Below are 18,092 nucleotides of genomic sequence, written 5' to 3'. Positions count from 1 at the left end.
GTGTGCGGGAGCATGATTAGCAGAGAGCAGTGAGTATTGTGTGAATGAGTGTGGTGTGAGTTTGGGAGGGGGCATTGATTATGCGAAAGTACATGAGTGAGAGTATGTGAGAGAGGATGGTGTGTGTGAGTGTGGCATGAGTGTGAGAAAGAGCATTGTGTGAGAGAGTGCGTGAGTGAGGTGTGAGTGAGTGTGTGGTGTGAGTGTGGGAGAGTGCTTGAGTGTGAGAGAGTGTGGAGTGTGTGCAAGAGAGTGGTGTGGGTGAGTGTGGCATGAGTGTGAGAGTGTGGTGCCAGTGTGAGAGAATGCTGTGTGTAGGAAAGACCAGTGAGTAAGAGAGAGTAGTGAGTGAGAGTAGTGTGAACATAAGTGAGTGCAGTGTGAGCATGTGTGATATGAAGAGTGCAAGTTAAATGTTCCATTTGAGTGCATTAGTGAGTTGAGTAGAAGTTAGTGGATTGAGAGTTTAACAGTTTGTTCAGCTGTGATGCCTTCTCCGACTGAATTTCATACATCTAGTACTGAGGAAGTATGTGAGTGTGTGTACCGTGGGTGTGCATGAGTATGTATGCATCAGACTAGGTTGGTGTGTGTTTGTGTATAGGTGAGTGAGTGTGTATGTGTGAAGGTTTGTGTGTGTGTGTGTGTGTGATTGTGTGCCTGCATGAATGTGTGACCCTGTGCGTGTTTGTGCATATATGCATGAGCGTGTGAGCCTATGTGTATGTATATAAGTGTGTGAGACCGTGTGTGACTGTGTGTATACAAGTGTGTATACAAATCTGTGAGGACATGTGTGTATGTGCCTGTGTGTATGTGTCTGTATGAGCCTGGGTGTGTGTGTGTGTGTGTGTCTCTCTCTCTCTCTGTCTATGCATGTCTGTGTTGGTGTGGACCTGGATGAGTGGGTATCTGTGTGTGTGTCTGTATGTGTGTGACTGTGTGTGTGGGTGAGCTTGGATGAGCGTGTGTGTGTGTCTCTGTGTCTGACTATGTGTGTCTGTGAGCCTGTGAGTGTGTGTGTCTGTGTATGTCTGTTAATCTGCATGAGTGTATGTGTGTCTATGAGTGTGTATGTATCTGTGTGTGTATGTGTCTGTGTATGTTTGTGTGTATCTGTGTGTCTGTCTATGTGTGCTTCTCTGTGTGTGTGTGTGAGCCTCCATGAGAGTGTGAGCCTGGGATTTCTGGCCCAATCTCTGGCCCCCTCCAGCCACACACATACCCAGTGTCCGTCCAGAACCTGTTGCTAGGGCTCTGCCGTCTATTGAAGTGACTTTGTGAAGTTTGTGCAGTTGGCTGCACTCCCCCTCCCCTCACCTTTATTTTCTCGCTGGGAACACAGTGAGCTCGGCGGCGGAATCCCATTGTGGACAACACGCTTGGCTCCTTCACACCCCACTCCTTATAAGGCAACCGTCTCCCTGGCAACAGTCCGGCTTCGAGAGGACTGTCAAATCCCTGCACACGCACTCACTCACTCTGATCTCCTGTTTTATTCACAAAAATCACCCTCGTAACCTTTCGTGGCCCTGCATCCCCTCCTCTGCTGCCTCTCTCTCAGGATCCCCCTCCCGCAGCCGGGACGCTCCGCTCACCCCCGCCACTCCTGGCCGCCTCTGCTCGCTGCAGGTCGCTCAGCGGAGGAGTCACGGACTCGGGAGGAGCGAGCAAGCAAGCGGGCGGGCTTGAAACTTTGGGAGTTTCGCCGGAGCCAGAGTGAGCAGCACTTTTGTCTGCGAGCACAAGTTCGGCGGGGAGTTGTGTGCGGCGGCGGGGAGTGAAGCGGGAATGAACCCGACCGCGGATGTGAAGTAGTGGAGTGACTGCGGTTTGTTTACACATGACTCGTTCCGGGCCTCCCTTCTGCCCGACTCGGACCTCCGCGATCCCGGGAAAGGCAGCGTCCTGCTCCGTCTGAGTATGCCGACCATGTCTCCTGAAATCGCCCTGCCTTCACAGCTCAGCCACGGCCACACGCAGCCCACCGCTACCTCTGCTCTTTGACTGTCGCCGTTCACAAGACTCGCTGCCCGCCGCTCCAGTCTCCACGACCTTCCTGAGTGCGAACAGGTTGCAGGCGAGAGGGGGATAGGAGGCGAGGGAGGGGAGGACGGAGGAAGAGAGGGAGGGTGGGACGAGGTGAGGGAAGGGAGGATAGGCGGGGGTGGGAGGGACAGGGGATAGGAGGTGAGAGAGGGAGCGAGGAGAGAGGGAGGATACGAGGCAAGGAAGGGAGGGAGCGAGAACCAGGCCAGGGAGTTAAACGGGGAGCAAGGGCAGGAAGGAAGGAGAGAGGAGAGGTGGCACAGAGAGGAGCGAGGGAGATAGACAATAGACAATAGGTGCAGGAGTAGGCCATTCGGCCCTTCGAGCCAGAGAGGGAGGGGGGGAGGGAGGAAGTGAGATAGGGGGCAGGGGGTGTGGGTAAGGGGTGAGGGGGGGGGACAGGACAAGGCAGGGAGTGAGTGAGGGGAGAGAGGCAGGGAGTGAGCCAGGGGACAGGGCGAGGGAGGTAGTGAGGATACGGGTGAGTGAGGAACGAGAGAGTGAGGGGGTGAGTGAGGGAGGGGACGAGGTGAGGGAGAGATCGAGGGAAAGTAAGAGGTGAGGGAGAAAGCCAGGCAGGGAGGCAGTGAGGATACCGGTGAGCGAGCGAGAGTGTGAGGGGGCGAAGGAGGGGGCGAGGGAGGGGGGGAGAACGAGGCAGGGAGGGAGCAAGGTGAGTGGGAGGGGAGGGGGCTGTGGGCAGCTGGATGAGTTGGGGGTCCAGTGGCGGAGAGATGTCCACCACTGCCGCTGACTGGCGGGACCCACAGGAGGACTCCAAGCCCTACAGTCACAACGGCGCGGAGGAGTCGCTGGAGAGTCCGGCTGCATCCTCGTCACAGACAGGGGGCAGCGACGTGGAACAGGGTGAGCCAGAACGGCCAGCCGTGCAGGTGGACTGTGTGGTGTGTGGGGACCGGGCCAGTGGCAAGCACTACGGGCAGTTCACCTGCGAGGGATGCAAGAGCTTCTTCAAGCGCAGCATCCGCCGCAACCTCTCCTACATCTGCCGCTCCGGCCGTGACTGCCACATCGACCAGTTCCACCGTAACCAGTGCCAGTACTGTCGGCTGCGCAAGTGCTTCAAGGTCGGCATGAAACGAGAAGGTAGGCGCAGTGCCAATGCCCAGCGTCGGGCACAGGGGGACCCTGGCATCCAGGACACAGACAACGCCCCACTCCCCCGGCTGGGTCAGTGACAATACCCCACCCTCCCCCGGCTCTTTCACTGCCAATGCCCAGTGCAGGATCAGGGGGGACCCTAGCATTCGGGACACCAGAAACCCCCTCTCCCCCCCCGGCTGGGTCAGTGCCAATGCCGCAATATTGGGCACAGGGGGACCCTGGCATCCGGGACACAGATATCCCCCCCCCACCCCCACCCCCTCAGTTAGGTCACTGCGTGGTGGCTGGGGCAGAAAGCCCGCGTGGGTGAATGTTTGTGAATGCACACGTATCTACACGTGTATATATGCTTGTATGTATGTGCCGAGGTATGTACGTGTCCTCATATGTGCGATTAAAAAAACCCTGCAGATTCTGGTTCATACCAAAGGTAGATAGAAAATACTGAAGTAACTCAGCGGGATAGGCAGCATATAGGAGAAAACGAGTTCCGACCCAAAACATCACCGATCCATTTTTTCCAGAGACTGAATGTTGCCTGACCCGCTGAGTTACTCCAGCATTTTGTGTCTATCCTCATATTTGTGTGTGTTACAATCATGTGTGCATGTGTGTGATTCTGTGTGTGTGTGCATGTGAGTGTAATTATATGTAGATGCAAGCGTAAGAGTGTACATGCATGTCCTTCTATACATGTATATATGTGTGTGGTTTTGTATGTAGATATATGAGGGGTTGTGTGTTTGTGGGTATGAGTATGTGTGTTTATACATAAACATGTGTTTGTGTGTCCGCTTGTGCATGTGTGAGTGTGTGTATCTGAGTGTGCGAGTGTGTGTGTGTGAGAATATGTGTTGTGTGCTCTTGTGTGTGTGAGTGCACTCGTGTGAGTATTTGTGTGCGTGGGTGTCAGTGTGTGAGTGTGACTGTGTTTGTGTATGTGTGTGCATGTGACTGTGTGTGTGTGTCAGTGTGTGTGTGACACAGTGACCAGTGTGGCTGACCCTCTCACTGCTGAGTTAACCCACTGCATCAACCACTCCAGTACAGATTCAGCATGTCGCTCCGTGCCCCTCACTGCAGGCATATCGAGGGTTAGCCGACTCGTCAGGGCTGTGTCTGATCACAGGGCGGCAGGTCTGTGAGCCTACATCAGCTGAGGGTCTCCAGGAGTAGGGACTTTGGTTCAATCCCCACCTTTTGCCCCCCACCTTGCTCCCTTCCTCACTCCTTTCTTCCTTCCCCTCTCCCCTCCATCCCATTCCCCATCCTCCTCACTCACCTTCTCTCTGCCCCTCTACTTCCATTATCTCTCCTTATCTCCCTCTCCCATGGTTTATCGCACTCTCTTTCTCATGTCACCCACTTTGTTTTCTGTTCATTTCTTAACCATATCTTTCCAGCTCCCTCTCTCCCATTTACACTCCCTGTCCCTATCCCTTTTTCCTACTCTGTTCTTCTTGCTCTGGCTCCCCCTCACTCCCACTCCCTCTCCCTCTCCCTCTCTCCCCACCCTCCCTAGCCCTACCTTGCACTCTCTCCTCCCCTCTTGCTCCTCATTCCTCACCCTTCCACCCTCTCTCTACCCCCTCTCTCTGCCGAGCCCTCCCATTCCCTCCCCCTTTCACCCTCTCCTCAGCTCTCTATCCCCGCTCCTCAGCCCTCCTCCCTCTTCTCAGCCACCCTCTCTTACCCACTCTCCTCAGCCACCCCCCTCTCGCTACTCTTATCCCTCTCCCTAGCCCCCCCCCCCCAGCCCCCCCCCTCCTCAACTCTGCACTTCTCAGCCCTTACCCCTCTCTCCCTTCTCCCCAGCCTTCCTCTCTGTCCCCAATCCTCCCCCTCCTATCCTTGCCTTTTCTCCGCACTCCTCAGACCACCCCCCCCCCCCCTCTCTCCTGGACAGGGGGGAAGGTTGCAGTGCTATCGAGGTTGTGTGACATGGGCAGCAGTGCTGGTGTGTGACTGGTGCCCCCAGGGTGGGTGTGTAATCAGTGACGCCAGCTGCCACCACACTGTGCCCGTCGCCCCAATCCAGCAGCCAGCACCATCCCTCCAGCCAGGGACATGGGCACTCCCTCAAGGACAGAACACCGTTGATGCTGCAAACATGAAGTAAAACACAAGGTGCTGGAAACACTCAACAGGTCGGGCAGCATGAGCAGCGGGCAACAGAGATGGTGTTCACAGTGAGCAAAGAGTCACTGATGTGAAACATTGACTGTTTCTCTCTCCACTGCTGCTGCCTGACCGGCTGAGTGTCACCTGCACATTCTGTTTTTCTTTGTGCCAACAGATTTCAGTGGTGGAGTCAGGTGCATGGACCATCTCTGGACAACGTGCATAGGTGTCGTTTTGGGCTGAGGCACTTCTTCAGACTGATTGGCATCATTTTTGTAAACCTCTTTGGCAGCCTTTGACATATCCTTGAGTTGGAGGCTGGGGAGAGACTGGGGAAAGTTAATGAGTCTGAAGAAGGGTCTTGACTTGAATAATTCTTGTTCTCCAGAGATGCTGCCTGACCACCTGAGTTACTTCAGCTTTTTGTGCCTATCTTTGATGAGAATAAAATGGGTTGGGATAGGATCAATGTAAATGGGAAGATGGTCATTGTGGACTCGATGGGCCGAAGGGCCATTCTCAGTTATGTATGCCCCTGTGACTCTGAGTACGTCGCAACCAACCATCAGCTTGCCAAGCACTAGTGCCAACTCGAGACGTCGCTTGGACTTTCCCTGTTCCTGCATCTTGTGTCCACTATCCAGAACTGGTGTGTACTGTATGCACAGGCGGGAGTAGGCAGCTGAGTGGCGTGGGAAGAAGATGGGTTTTATCAGGATTTTAGCCCCCAAACTGTGTTACAAACTTACCCTGATCGCTAGACTGTCTGCGATATTCATTGCACGTCTGTGATATTCATTGCACGTCTGTGTGCGTGTGCGTGAGTGTTTGTATGTATGTGTACGTGTGTGTGTTTGTGTGTGTTTATGTGTGAGAGTGTGTTCACCGTATGTGTGTAAATGTGCATGTATATGTGTGTATGTGTCAGTGTGTGTGAGCTTGTGTGTGAATCAGTGTGTGTGTGTATTTATGTAAGAGTGTGTTCATCCATGTGAATGGGTGTGTCAGTATGTATGTGAATGGGTGTGTCAGTATGTATGTGAGTGTACATGTATGTGTGTGTGTGTGTGTGTGTGTGTGTGCGTGTGAGTGTGTGTGAGTGTGCATGTGTGTGAGTGTGCATGTGAGAGTGTGTGTGAGTGGGTGGTTTGGGGTGGGGCAGGGGAGGTACGGGGTGTCGAGGCAGAGGATTGGAGAAGAAGGGAGGGGGGTGTTGAGGCTGGGTGAGGGAGGGGGGTTAGTGTGTAGGCTGGGCAGTGAGGAGGGGGGAGCTGTTGTGATGAATAGAGATTGTCAATGGATGTTTTAATCAATTTTTAAGGCAAAGAGAAGTAGATTCTTTATTAGTACAGTGTCCGGGGTTATGGGGAGAAGGCAGGTGGATGGGGTTAGGAGGGAGAGATAGATCAGCCATGATTGAAGGGAGGAGTAGACTTCATGGGCCGAATTACCTAATTCTGTTCCTACCACTTAAGACCTTATGATGTTGGGAGGGTTGAGATGGGAGGGTTGCTGAGAGGGACAGCACCCGGGAGGGGCAATGAGGAGTGGCCACTGATGGGTTCTGCTGGCGTGTGAGTCCGTGGTTTGTCTGAGGGACTGACCAGTGGCCCAGTTTTGGTGCCAATCCCACCTCTGGCACCACCATCAGCAGGTGACCACCTGAAGCTCACAAGCAAATGACAGTCGTGTTTTCACCCAGGCCCCGCAGCTGGGAAACAGGCCCTTTGGCCCACCTAGTCTGGGGGCTGCCCATCCAGCAGCAGGCTGCCTCAGTGGGGCACAGACCCATGCAGCCCAGTGGACAGTGAGTGAAGCCCTGATCTCACTCCTTCCGCCCACATCCCGTCACCACCCCCCACCCACACAAGTCTCCCACACACCAGGCCTAACTCACCCACTGCATCTTTGAAGCGAGGGAGGCAACAGAACACCTAGGGAAGACCCACAAGGTCGCAGGGAGAACGCGCAAACTCCGCACAGACAGTACCCGAGGTTAGGATCGAACCTGGGTCTCTGGTGTTGGGAGTGGACGGGACTGATCACTTCCCATCAGCTGTCTGGTGGAGGAGTGGGTGCCACAGAGCAGTGGGTCAGGGGTCATGAGCTGTGAACACATGGTACAGGCTGGCACAGGGAGGAGGGTGCATGGTGCACTGGTCAGGGGTTGTGAGCCCTGAGGGCACGGTCAGACTGACCCTGGGTGAGATGTTGACCCCATGACCCACACTTGCACCAACGTGAGATGCCTGAGGGTCCAGTCAACCATTGACATGGGAATGTTAGTGCAATTTATTGGGGCTAGCTGTGCATGAACCAGCAGCTATGTTTCAGCAAGGGCAGAGGATGATCCACTGGAGCGATCTACTGGGAGTGATCCACTGGGAGTGATCCATGATTGGTGATCCACCGGGTAATCTACTGGTGTAATCGATTGGGAGTAAGCGTGACCCACTGGGTGATGGTCCATCTGAAATGATCCACTAGGGGCGATCCTCTGTGGATCCTCCAGGAATGATCTACTGTGTGATCTGCTGAGAGTGATCCATTGGGTGAATCACCGGGGTGGCCCACTGAGAGTGATCCAGTGACGGGTGTCCACTGGGAGTTTTCCACTGGGAGCGAACGGCTGGGGTGACCCTCTGAGTGGATCTGCTGGGTGCTATCCAATTCGGGTGATCCATTGGGTGATCCAGTGGGGAGTGATCCAGTGGACGTGTGTGTGTGGAGTCTGGGGGGGGGGGGGGGGGGGGGGGGGGGGGGGGGGAAGAGTGTGGATCTGCTGGTCTCCAGGTGCAGGGGCTACGCTGCCTATGCAGGGATAAGTGGGTCATCTGTCCCCAGGTATAGGAAAGTGCCTGGTGTGGATCACATGTCCATAGGTGTAGGGACATGTTGCACTGTACAACTGTTGCTTTGCAAGATGACAATAAAGGTTGATTGACTGATTGATTGATTGATTGATTGACTGATGCCCAGTGTGGATCACATGTCCATAGGTGTAGGGACTGATGACCACTGCCGCAAGTCAAGTCAAGTTTATTTGTCACGTAGGCATAGGAGATGTGCAGTGAAATGAAAAGTGGCAATGCCTGCGGAATTGCCACTTTACAAAACAGAATAGAACAGAATCAGTAATTACATATTGTTGAGAACCCCCCCCCAGCAATTAAAAAAAGGCACAACAGTAGTTTGGTACAGTAAGGTAGTCCCTAGTATAGATAAGAGTTTACAGTCCTAGTGGCATCTGGGAAGTGTAGGAACTAACACCTGGTGTGAATCGCCATGTCCCAAAGAGAGTTGGAGTCAGCGGTCGGGTGGGTTAAAGCTCGGGGCTATCGAGGGAGCGGAGTAAATGCAGCCTCGACAGCCAGTCCCAGATCAAGGGCGAACGCTCACAGCTGCAACTCCTTGGCAGAGGCAGGAGCGCTGCTGCATCGCTCAGAACGGGTATTTTGCCGTTGACTGCCTCCTCCTGCCCTCTGTGTGGCGCAGCGGTAGAGTTGCTGCCTTTCAGCACCAGAGACCCCGGGTTCGATCCTGACTATGGGTGCTGTCTGCACGGAGTTTGTCCGTTCTCCCCGTGTCCGTGCTCCCCACGCTGGGACTGTCTGTCAAGGCTGCATTTACGATGTACAAGTTTGTAGGTTAATTGGCTTTGGTTAAAATTGTAAATTGTCCCTAATGTGTGTAGAATGGTGCTAGTGTTTCCGCGCTCTCACTCTAAACTTTGTCCTCTGTCTCTGCCCCTGCTACAGCGGTCCAGCGAGGGAGGATCCCGGCCCCTCAGCCCAGCCCGGGCGATCTCTCCCTCTCGGCCCGGGACCATCTGAACGGGGGCAACATCTCAGGACTCATCTCGCTGCTGCTACGCGCGGAGCCCTACCCCAGCTCCCGCCTCAGCTCGCAGTGCAGCCAGTACAACCTGATGACCATCGACAGCATCTGCGAGCTGGCGGCGCGGCTGCTCTTCTCGGCCGTGGAGTGGGCTCGCAACATCCCCTTCTTCCCCGAGCTGCAGGTCTCCGACCAGGTGGCGCTGCTGCGGCTGAGCTGGAGTGAGCTGTTCGTGCTCAACGCGGCGCAGTCCTCTCTGCCCCTCCACATGGCTCCGCTCCTGGCCGCTGCCGGCCTGCACTCTGCACACATGTCCGCCGACAGGGTGGTCTCCTTCATGGACCAAATCCGCGCCTTCCAGGACCAGGTGGAGAAGCTGAAGCTGCTGCAGGTGGACTGCGCGGAGTACAGCTGTCTTAAAGCCATCGCCCTCTACACGCCAGGTTAGTGCGCTAGCAGCACTGGACGGGCCGAGTAGTCTGTGTGAGTGCTGCCCCTCTCACGGGCAGCAACTACCTGACCGGTCTCTTGGTGTTTCCGATGTTCAAATCGTTTAAACTGAATTCTGCACTTTTTAGTTTAGTTTAGAATTACAGCGCGGAAACAGGCCCTTCGGCCCACCGAGTCCGCGCCGACCTGCGATCACCCTGCACACCAACACTATCCCACACACACTGGGGACAAGTTTACCAAGTCAATTAACCGACAAACCTGTGGGAGGAAACCGGAGCCCCCGGAGAAAACCCACGCGGGTCACAAAGAGAACGTGCAAACTCCATACCGACAGCATCCGTAATCAGGATGGACTTGGCGCTGTGAGGCCACCGTGCCGATTTGACCGATAAAGAGGCTGATTACAGGTCCTCAACCTGAACCATTACCTCTGCTTCCATCTTCACAGATGCTGCCTGACCTAATAGAGTCATAAGTAGGCCCAACTTGCCCATGCTCCATCTACATTGGTCCCACCTGCCTGCGTTTTGGCCCATATCCCTCTAAACATCCTATCCATGTACCTGTCCAAATGTTTCATTAACATTGTGACAGTGCCTGCATCAACTACCTCCTCCGGCAGCTCGTTCCATACATCCACTACCCTTTGTGTAAGGAAACACTGATCTGCTCACTGTTTCCAGTGCAATATTGATTTATTTGGAATTAGTAAGAATTCCCTTTATAACTGATGTCCTGGTACAGGGAGGGAAGGGAAACACCAACAAAGATAGCAAGTCTTCATGGGAAAGTCGGCCAGGTGATTCACAAAGTCCTTGCTGTCTGAACTAGTGTAGGAGGATGCTCGCTGTTTCTGCGATGAATGAGATGTTTTCTTGTCCTTTCCCCTCCACAGACGCCTCCGGTCTCTCTGAACCCGCCCACGTCGAGAGCTTGCAAGAGAAGGTGCAGGAGTGTCTGGCTGAGTACGTGCGATGCCAGTACCCACCACAGCCCCAGCGCTTTGGCAAGCTGCTCCTGAGACTGCCCGCACTCCGGGCAGTGCCCGCCTCACTCATTGGCCAACTCTTCTTCATGAGGCTGGTGGGCAAGACCCCCATCGAGACCCTGATCAGAGACATGCTTCTGTCCGGAGGGTCCTTCAACTGGCCCTATATGCCGACTCAATGAAAGGCCAGACTCCATCTATTCAAAGCCCTGGCTGGGCACTGCCACTAATGCCAGCTGTCACCTATGATCTATGGGACTGTTTGAACTGAAGCACTGGATGGGTTGCAGTATTTAAATTAGCACAGATGTGTGTATTTCCTGTGTTTATCGGGCTGTAATTTAGGAACATCTGGTCAGATTGATTACTTGTTCACCTGGCCGATGGGAAATGGTGGTGCAGAGACTGGGAGAAGGTGCGCTGGTGGGGGGCACACCCATTCCTCACCCACCCTCACCCCTGCTCTACTTTTGTCCCAGTCCCCCTCTCTTCCACCTCATTCCCCACTCCCTCTTCTGCCCCACTATCGCCCATGTCCCACTCCCATCTCGACCGCTGCCCTCTCCCGCTCTTGTCCCTTACCCTCCCCCTCTCCCTGCCCCAGCTCCCCGCCCTTCCTCCCCACTCCCCCTTCTGCCCCATGATTGCCCCTTCCCCCACCTGCCCCATCTCCCCCCCCCCTGCCCCACTCCCATACCTGCCCATGCCCTCACCGTTCCTGTCCCTGCACCGTCATACCCCGCACCATCACTCTCCTCCGCTCCTCCCCTTCCTCCCTCACACTCCGCCTCCTGCCCCACTATTGCACCTGCCCCTCCCATCCTACCCCACTCCCATCCCTGCCACTGCTCTTTCCCATCTCTCTCCACTCCAGTTCTGTCTCTGCACCTGTTCCTGCTCCTTCCCCATTTCCACTCCTTCCCCTGCCTCTCCCGCTCCCTCCTCCCCCACCCCTGTCCCGGCCCCCATTCTCACTCCCGTTCTTACCCCTGCCACACCCCTGCTCCCTTAACATAAGCTGGCCCCTTGCATCCATAGGTGGGGAGCACTTCTGTGGGCACAGGATGACCAGGCAACCGATGCCACCCTTACTGATTCCCACACAGAGGTCTGGGGCAGGTGTTGATGGAGGCCACTAATACCCTGGACACATCAACAAGAACCGTCCAGTCTCAGAGAGATGCCAACATTGAACAGAATGCAATTGTGTGGGTTTGGACCAAAATATGATGATGCCCATGTTGATGGGGTCACCACTATGTCTCTGTCTGGCTTCACCTGTGCTGAGACAGAGGGTCTGTGTTTAACTCAGCACCATTCTGATGTAGACCTTTTCAGTTGGTGTGGAGCGTGGGGATTGACTGTGTGGCCACATTATTCCAGTCAATGCTCTCAGCCACTGAGTGGGTGGACCTTACACCTTTCCCTATATTGTTCCATCAGCAAGCCTGACAATTCTAACCTTGAAAAGCACTTCACCAGTCACCAAGAACATGAGGTTTTCACACAAAGGGTGAGTAGAACAGGAACCCTCGTCACATGGACAAAAGAGCTATCAGGTTCAAAAAGCATTTGAAGAAATGTTCACAAAGCAGCACTGGCAAGGGGAGGTGGGGTGGAACAATCTATCGGCCAGCACCCGCTCTATGTGGTGGGACAAGTGGTTCCCTTCTGCATTGCCGCTCTCACAATGCCTGGCCGTCCTTAGTTCAGCACTGTAAGGCAAGAGTCACACTAAACACAAACCTAGTCTTGATGTTGTTAGTAACACTACATTCTTGGCAATTGGATCAATGTGATGTATCTTGTAACTGTGCTTTCTAGCTTGTGGTGTAGTTATTCCTGACCTTCTGCGTGAAATGTTGCAATAAATATCCTTATTTTCTTCTTGATATTTTTCGATCACAACAGAAGGATGTGGAGGGACCTTCACTGCCTGTCTGCAGATAACAGAGGCCAATAGTAAATAATTTCCACATAGAGTCATAGTCATAGAGTGATACAGTGTGGAAACAGGCCGTCTGGCCCAACTTGCCCACACCGGCCATCATGTCCCAGTTACACGAGTCCCACCTGCCGGCATTTGGCCCATATCCCTCTAACCCTATCCTATCCTATCCATGTACTTGCCTAACTGTTTCTTAAATGTTGTATGGTCCTTGCCTCAACTACTTCCTCTGGCAGCTTGTTTCATACCCCCACCACTCTTTGTGTGAAAAAGGTACCCCCAGACGCTTAATAAATCTTTTCCCCGTTCACCTTAAACCTACATTCTCTTATCCTCGATTCGCCTACCCTGGCCAGGTGACTCTGTGCATTTACCAGATCTGTTTCTCTCATGATTTTATACACTTGTATCACGACACTGACCATGGGAAGTCCAAACCTATGTGGAACAATCCTATAACCCATGGGAAGTCAAGATCCACCACTGATATTGCTGTCACAATTTGGTAGGAGAGAAACATTAGCCTCAATTTCGCTCAGAGTAAAATACAGTCAATGGTTCTTTATTATCACATGTACAGTGACATTTATTTTGCATACAATTCAGCTGACTGAAGCTCAGGAGTGAGGAGGGTGGGGAAATTCACCAGGGATGAACTGCATAAAGAGTGTGTAGAAGGGAAATTCAGCTGCTGGTATATACTGAAGATAGACGCATCGTGCTGGAGTAACTGAGCGGGTCAGGCAGCATCTCCGGAGGAAAAGGGTGGGTGATGTTTCTGGGTCATGACCCTTCTTTAGACCTTTCTTCAACCAGCGTGAAGAAAGGTCCCGACCCGAAACGTCACCCATCCTTTTTTTCCAGAGATGCTGTCTGAGTCATTGAGTTACTCCAGCATTTCATATGAGGAGTGAAATCCATCAGGACTGTGATCCATTGGGGCTGAACTGTGCAAAGACTTGCATCACAGTCACAAGGCAGGGGTAAAGGCCCTTTGGCCCACCACATCCATGCTGACCATCATACACATCCATTATAATCCATTATAATAATGATGTGAGTTCCTACCTCCACCAACCATTCAGCAATGCATTTCATATTTCAGCCATCTTCTTGGTGAAAATATTATTTCTTAAATCCCCACCAAATCTCCTACCCTCTCCCTGAAACATCTGTCCTTGAGTCAGGGACATTTCCAATAAGAGGAGAGATTTCTCACTGCTTTCCCTGTCTATGCCTCCCATTATTTTGCATCTTTCCATCATGTCTCCTCCCAGCCTCCTCCACTTCAAAGAAAACAAGTCAAGCCCATCCAGTCTCCCCTCATAAAATAAATTATCAATCACTGACACACTCCGGAGAATCTCTTGTCTATTCTCTCCAGTACAATCCTTTCCTTCCTATAGTGTGGTGACCAGAATTGCACCCAGCTCTGTAGCTAAGACCAGAATGACATTTTATATGTTGGACCATAACTTTCCTGCTGATACATTCAGTGCCCCATAGATGAAAGCAAGTATATTGAATGCCTTCTTCACCACCTTATCAAGTGCGGCTCTCCGGAACAGGAATTTATTAGAGTCAGGTTTACAGGTGAAATCCAGAACAAGTGATATTCACCAGCAATGCGATACGTTCATACAGAAATTAATCAGATTGAGCAACACAAGGAGTAACCTTCACCGGCACTGAGGCCCGCCGGAATTGGCATTCGCTGGACAAAAATCACAAAATAATAATTCCCCAGCTGCGGGATACTGCCAGAATGTAATTTACAAGAAATGAAATATATTGGTACCAATGTGCCAATAATAAGACGCATTCTGAGTGAAATATATCAGTTGTGTGATACGTTAGAATTGAACATTGCTTAGAATGTGATTATATTATGACTGATGTGCGCCCAGTGAGAGATCCATTAATAGTGACGTTAAATGCATTTGATGTGAAATTTGCAAGGCTATTTATTGGAACACAAATTTTTCTTGGGCTGAGAAACGTTAGGAGTGAGATTTGTTATTAATGGAGTACCTTAAAAGTAAGACACTTTCTTACAGAGTGAGGTTTTTCAATGAAATCAACAGTGAACTATTACAGGATTGGTTTGCCTGGGGTGTGATACTTCATTACAGAGTAACATTCTGAAGCAAACCTGCAGAGTTGAGTCACATCACTGAATTCACTGGCTGCAGTATACCTGGATGAGATACATTCAAAATGAAACAGGACAGATGTGTTCCAGTAAGGAGGAAGGATAATGATTGCAATGTAAGGGCACCTTGGGTGACCAGAGAGGTTCGAAATTCAGTCAAAAGAAAAAGGAACCTTATGTAAGTTTTAAGAAGATGAAATCAGACCGGGATTTTGAGGAAAATAAAACAAGTAGAAAAGAACTGAAGCAGGGAAATGGAAGTTGCCACAAAGGGTCATGAAATGTATTTGGCAAGTTGCATTAAAAAAAATCTTAAAGCCTTTTAAATAAGAAATAAAATCAAGATGGAAACCAAGGGAAAGATAGGGCCATTCAAGGATAAGGGAAATAATTTGTGCTTGGAGATGTGGGCGAATTCTCTGTTTTCGCCAAGGAGAGGGACGTGGAGGACAGTAAGGTCGTGTGGGAAGTACTAATATGCAAAGGTATTTTGATATCAAGAAAGAGAAATTGTTTGGTTTCAAGAAAACCATTAAGGTGGATAAATCCCCAGGACCTAATGGGATCTATCCTGGGTATTGAGAGAGGCAACAGAGGAGATTGTGGGAAGTTTGATGAAGATCTTTATATCCTCTCTAGTCACAAGTAATGTCGTGGATGAATGAAGAGTGGCCAATGTTGTTCCTTTGTTTAATAAGGAAAGTAGAGATAATCCAGGAAATTACAGACCAGTGAGCCAAACTATTTGAGAGAATTAAGCGGGATTTACTCCCATTTAGAAGCTAATGGGTTATTTAGGGACAGTCATCATGGCTTTGTACACAGCCAGGCATGTCTTACTAAGCGAGTTCGGAATTCCGACTGCGCATGCTCAGGTCATAGGTCACTCGCCATAAACATTGGGCGAGGATCTGCTGTGTGTTATCAGACCTTTGTTTCATCCGCATTTTCCAGCTTTGATTCTTTTAGGTAAGAAAATACTGCAAATAGTTGTGTTTAATGTTCCTTAGTGTAAAGCTACGATGATTTTGTCGTTTTTATTGCTGCATGCTTCAGTGAGTGAGCGAGAATGTGCTGCTGCATGTTGTTGGGGTGGTGGTCCGTGGTCGGGGTCGTGCCCGGGTCTCCGGCGCTGTTGAGTTGCTGCTGGGCCGTCCCCGCCCCCCCGCCGGGACTTGCAGACGGCGCGGGGGAGAGGCGCTGGCTCCGGCTCGGCTCTGCTCCGGCTCCGGCTCCCGGGGGGGGGGGGGGGGCATTCCCCGGCGAGCCGGGGACCGTCGGCTGCGCCTCTCTCCTCGTCCAGTAGCTGTCGGTTGCCCCCCTCGGTGCCGGCGTGGGCCGAGCGCCGGTCATCGGCGGGGATGCACACGGAGTGCTGCGGTGGCTCGGCGGGTCAGGCAACATCTCTGGAGAAGGGGATGAGGGTTTTTAAACTTGCACTTTAGATGTTATAATATAAAACTGGAGTAACCAGGCAGAAAGTCCCAAGGACCCGCCGGTTTCTGACCTGATTCAAAGCTGCTCCGGTCCATGTTTTGTGTTCTGCCCAGTGGAGGGAGATCAAGGAATTCAGAGATATCCTGAGCGGCAGGGAAGAGAATGTTCCTTCAAGTAGCAGACCAGAGGTCAAAAGAAAATTGTTCACACAGCATGTTGGAGAGGCTGTGAGTGTGTGTTAGCCCGCATGTAATACAGCATGGAAACATTGGGGCGGAGCACCCGCACTGCAAGAGGAACCCTCTCACTGTGGAATGGAGCTCCTTCACAGCGAGGAGAGACCCCTCACTGCGGAGTGGAAGCTTCCTTGCACCGTGCCAGAGCTCCCTCACTGCGGTGTGAAGCTCCCTCAATGCAGATGGGGGCCCTCGCTGTAAAGAAGCTCCCTCCAGTGCTGACTGCGCGGAGTTCGCAAGTTCTCCATATGACCACGTGGGTTTCCCCGGGTGCACCAATTTCCTGCCACATCCCAAGGACCAGCGGATTGCAGGTTAATAGGCCTCTGTAAATTGGCCGCAACTTCTTCAGGCTGATTATGGTGGTGGGGGTAGCTGGAAGTGAGGAGGAGCAGGGCAAAGCCTGGCAAATGATACGTGAATATAAGTGAGAGGAGGCGGGGGAGTGGCGGATACGTAGATGAAGAGATTAAAAGACTAGGGATAGAAGGGTTATGAATTGTGAAGCCAGAGAAAGGAATGTAGGTGGAAAAGGGAGGGATGAAATAAGCGGCCCGGGTGGGGCACTGAGAAGAGAGGGATGTGGAAAATGTTGATCATTTACCTAAAGTTTGAGAATTCAATGTACATACCACTAGGAGGTGAGATATCCAAGTAGAATATGAGGTGCTGTTCCTCCGGTTTGGGTGTTGCCTCACTGGCCGCCCTGGCCCATGTCTCCTTTTTCCTGGCCAGGTCCTCAGTTTCACTCGACATCCAGGGTCCTTTCCCTTCAACTACTTCGCCCTTGACTCTAACAGGTGCAGGGTACATGTCAGAGAAATGTCATACAAACCAGGTTACAGAGTACTGGGGAATATCAATTCTTCAAATATTAACTGCGATCGCTCACGGATCCGGAAGAATTGAACTTTTGAGGTACGAACTTGGGGAGATTTTTGAGTTTAGAGTTTAGAGATACAGCGTGGAAACGGGCCATTCAGCCCACGGGAGTTCACGCTGACCATTGTTCACCTGTTCACACTGGGTCTACGTTATCTCACTTTCTCATCCACTCCCTACACAGTCGGGGCAATTTATAGAGGTTAATTTCCCTACAAGCCTGCACGTCTTTGGGGTGTGGGAGGAAACCCATGCGGTCACAGAGTGAACGTGCAAACTCCACACATACAGCACCCGAGGCCAGGACCAAACCCGGGTCTCTGGCGCTGTGAGACAGCGGCACTACCTTGTGTTTCTTTGTGTTTCTATAGACCAATGAGGGAGGGGCGGTTACTGGTCCTTCTCTTGGGAATGCAGTTGGTCAGATGGTTGTTTGCACTGCTATGAGAATTCACTTCCCATCTGAAACAATGACATAACTTTGCAAGGTGTTTCGTCAGCTGCCGAGAACCCCACAACGTCCTGACATCAGGTTAAGGTTAGTCTGAAGAATGGACTCGTGCAGAAAGGCCACCTATCAATGTTTTCCAGAGATGCTGCCTGACCCCGCTGAGTTTCTCCAGCACGTTTGTGTCCTGACACCAGGCCTGCTCTGTGAAGTGCCGTTCCATCGCTCCACCAGCGGATGGTGGTAGTGAGCCACCTCGGCCTTATCCTCAGCCAGACAGCGGCACTGGACTGGGGAAGTGAGGCTACAGTAGTTGTATAAGAAGGAAATGCAGATGCTGGAGAATCGAAGGTACACAAAAAAGCTGGAGAAACTCAGCGGGTGCAGCAGCATCTATGGAGCGAAGGGTTTCGGCC

General features: G+C 52.1%; 1 protein-coding gene across 1 annotated transcript; it reads left to right on the top strand.

Moving 5' to 3' along the window:
* Positions 1 to 2,753: 2,753 nt before the first annotated feature.
* Positions 2,754 to 12,465, top strand: LOC129711206 (nuclear receptor subfamily 2 group F member 1-B-like). Its single transcript, XM_055658680.1, has 3 exons — positions 2,754 to 3,156; positions 9,054 to 9,575; positions 10,481 to 12,465. Exons 1-3 carry the CDS (start codon positions 2,757 to 2,759, stop codon positions 10,753 to 10,755), a joined length of 1,197 nt encoding a protein of 398 aa, XP_055514655.1. The 5' UTR covers positions 2,754 to 2,756; the 3' UTR covers positions 10,756 to 12,465.
* The last annotated feature ends 5,627 nt before the right edge of the window (positions 12,466 to 18,092 follow it).

The sequence above is a fragment of the Leucoraja erinacea genome, chromosome 29, assembly GCF_028641065.1.
Source record: "Leucoraja erinacea ecotype New England chromosome 29, Leri_hhj_1, whole genome shotgun sequence".
Lineage (NCBI taxonomy): Eukaryota > Metazoa > Chordata > Chondrichthyes > Rajiformes > Rajidae > Leucoraja > Leucoraja erinaceus.
Note: the sequence above shows the minus strand (reverse complement) of the source record. Positions and strands in the feature narration are given on the sequence as shown.

Bases quoted from the DNA above. Each gene is read 5' to 3' on its own strand.
- LOC129711206 (XM_055658680.1), top strand. From the start codon at position 2,757: ATGAGTTGGGGGTCCAGTGGCGGAGAGATGTCCACCACTGCCGCTGAC. The intron at 3,157-9,053 runs GTAGGCGCAGTG...CCCCTGCTACAG, and splicing joins GGTCGGCATGAAACGAGAAG to CGGTCCAGCGAGGGAGGATC. The intron at 9,576-10,480 runs GTTAGTGCGCTA...TCCCCTCCACAG, and splicing joins CATCGCCCTCTACACGCCAG to ACGCCTCCGGTCTCTCTGAA.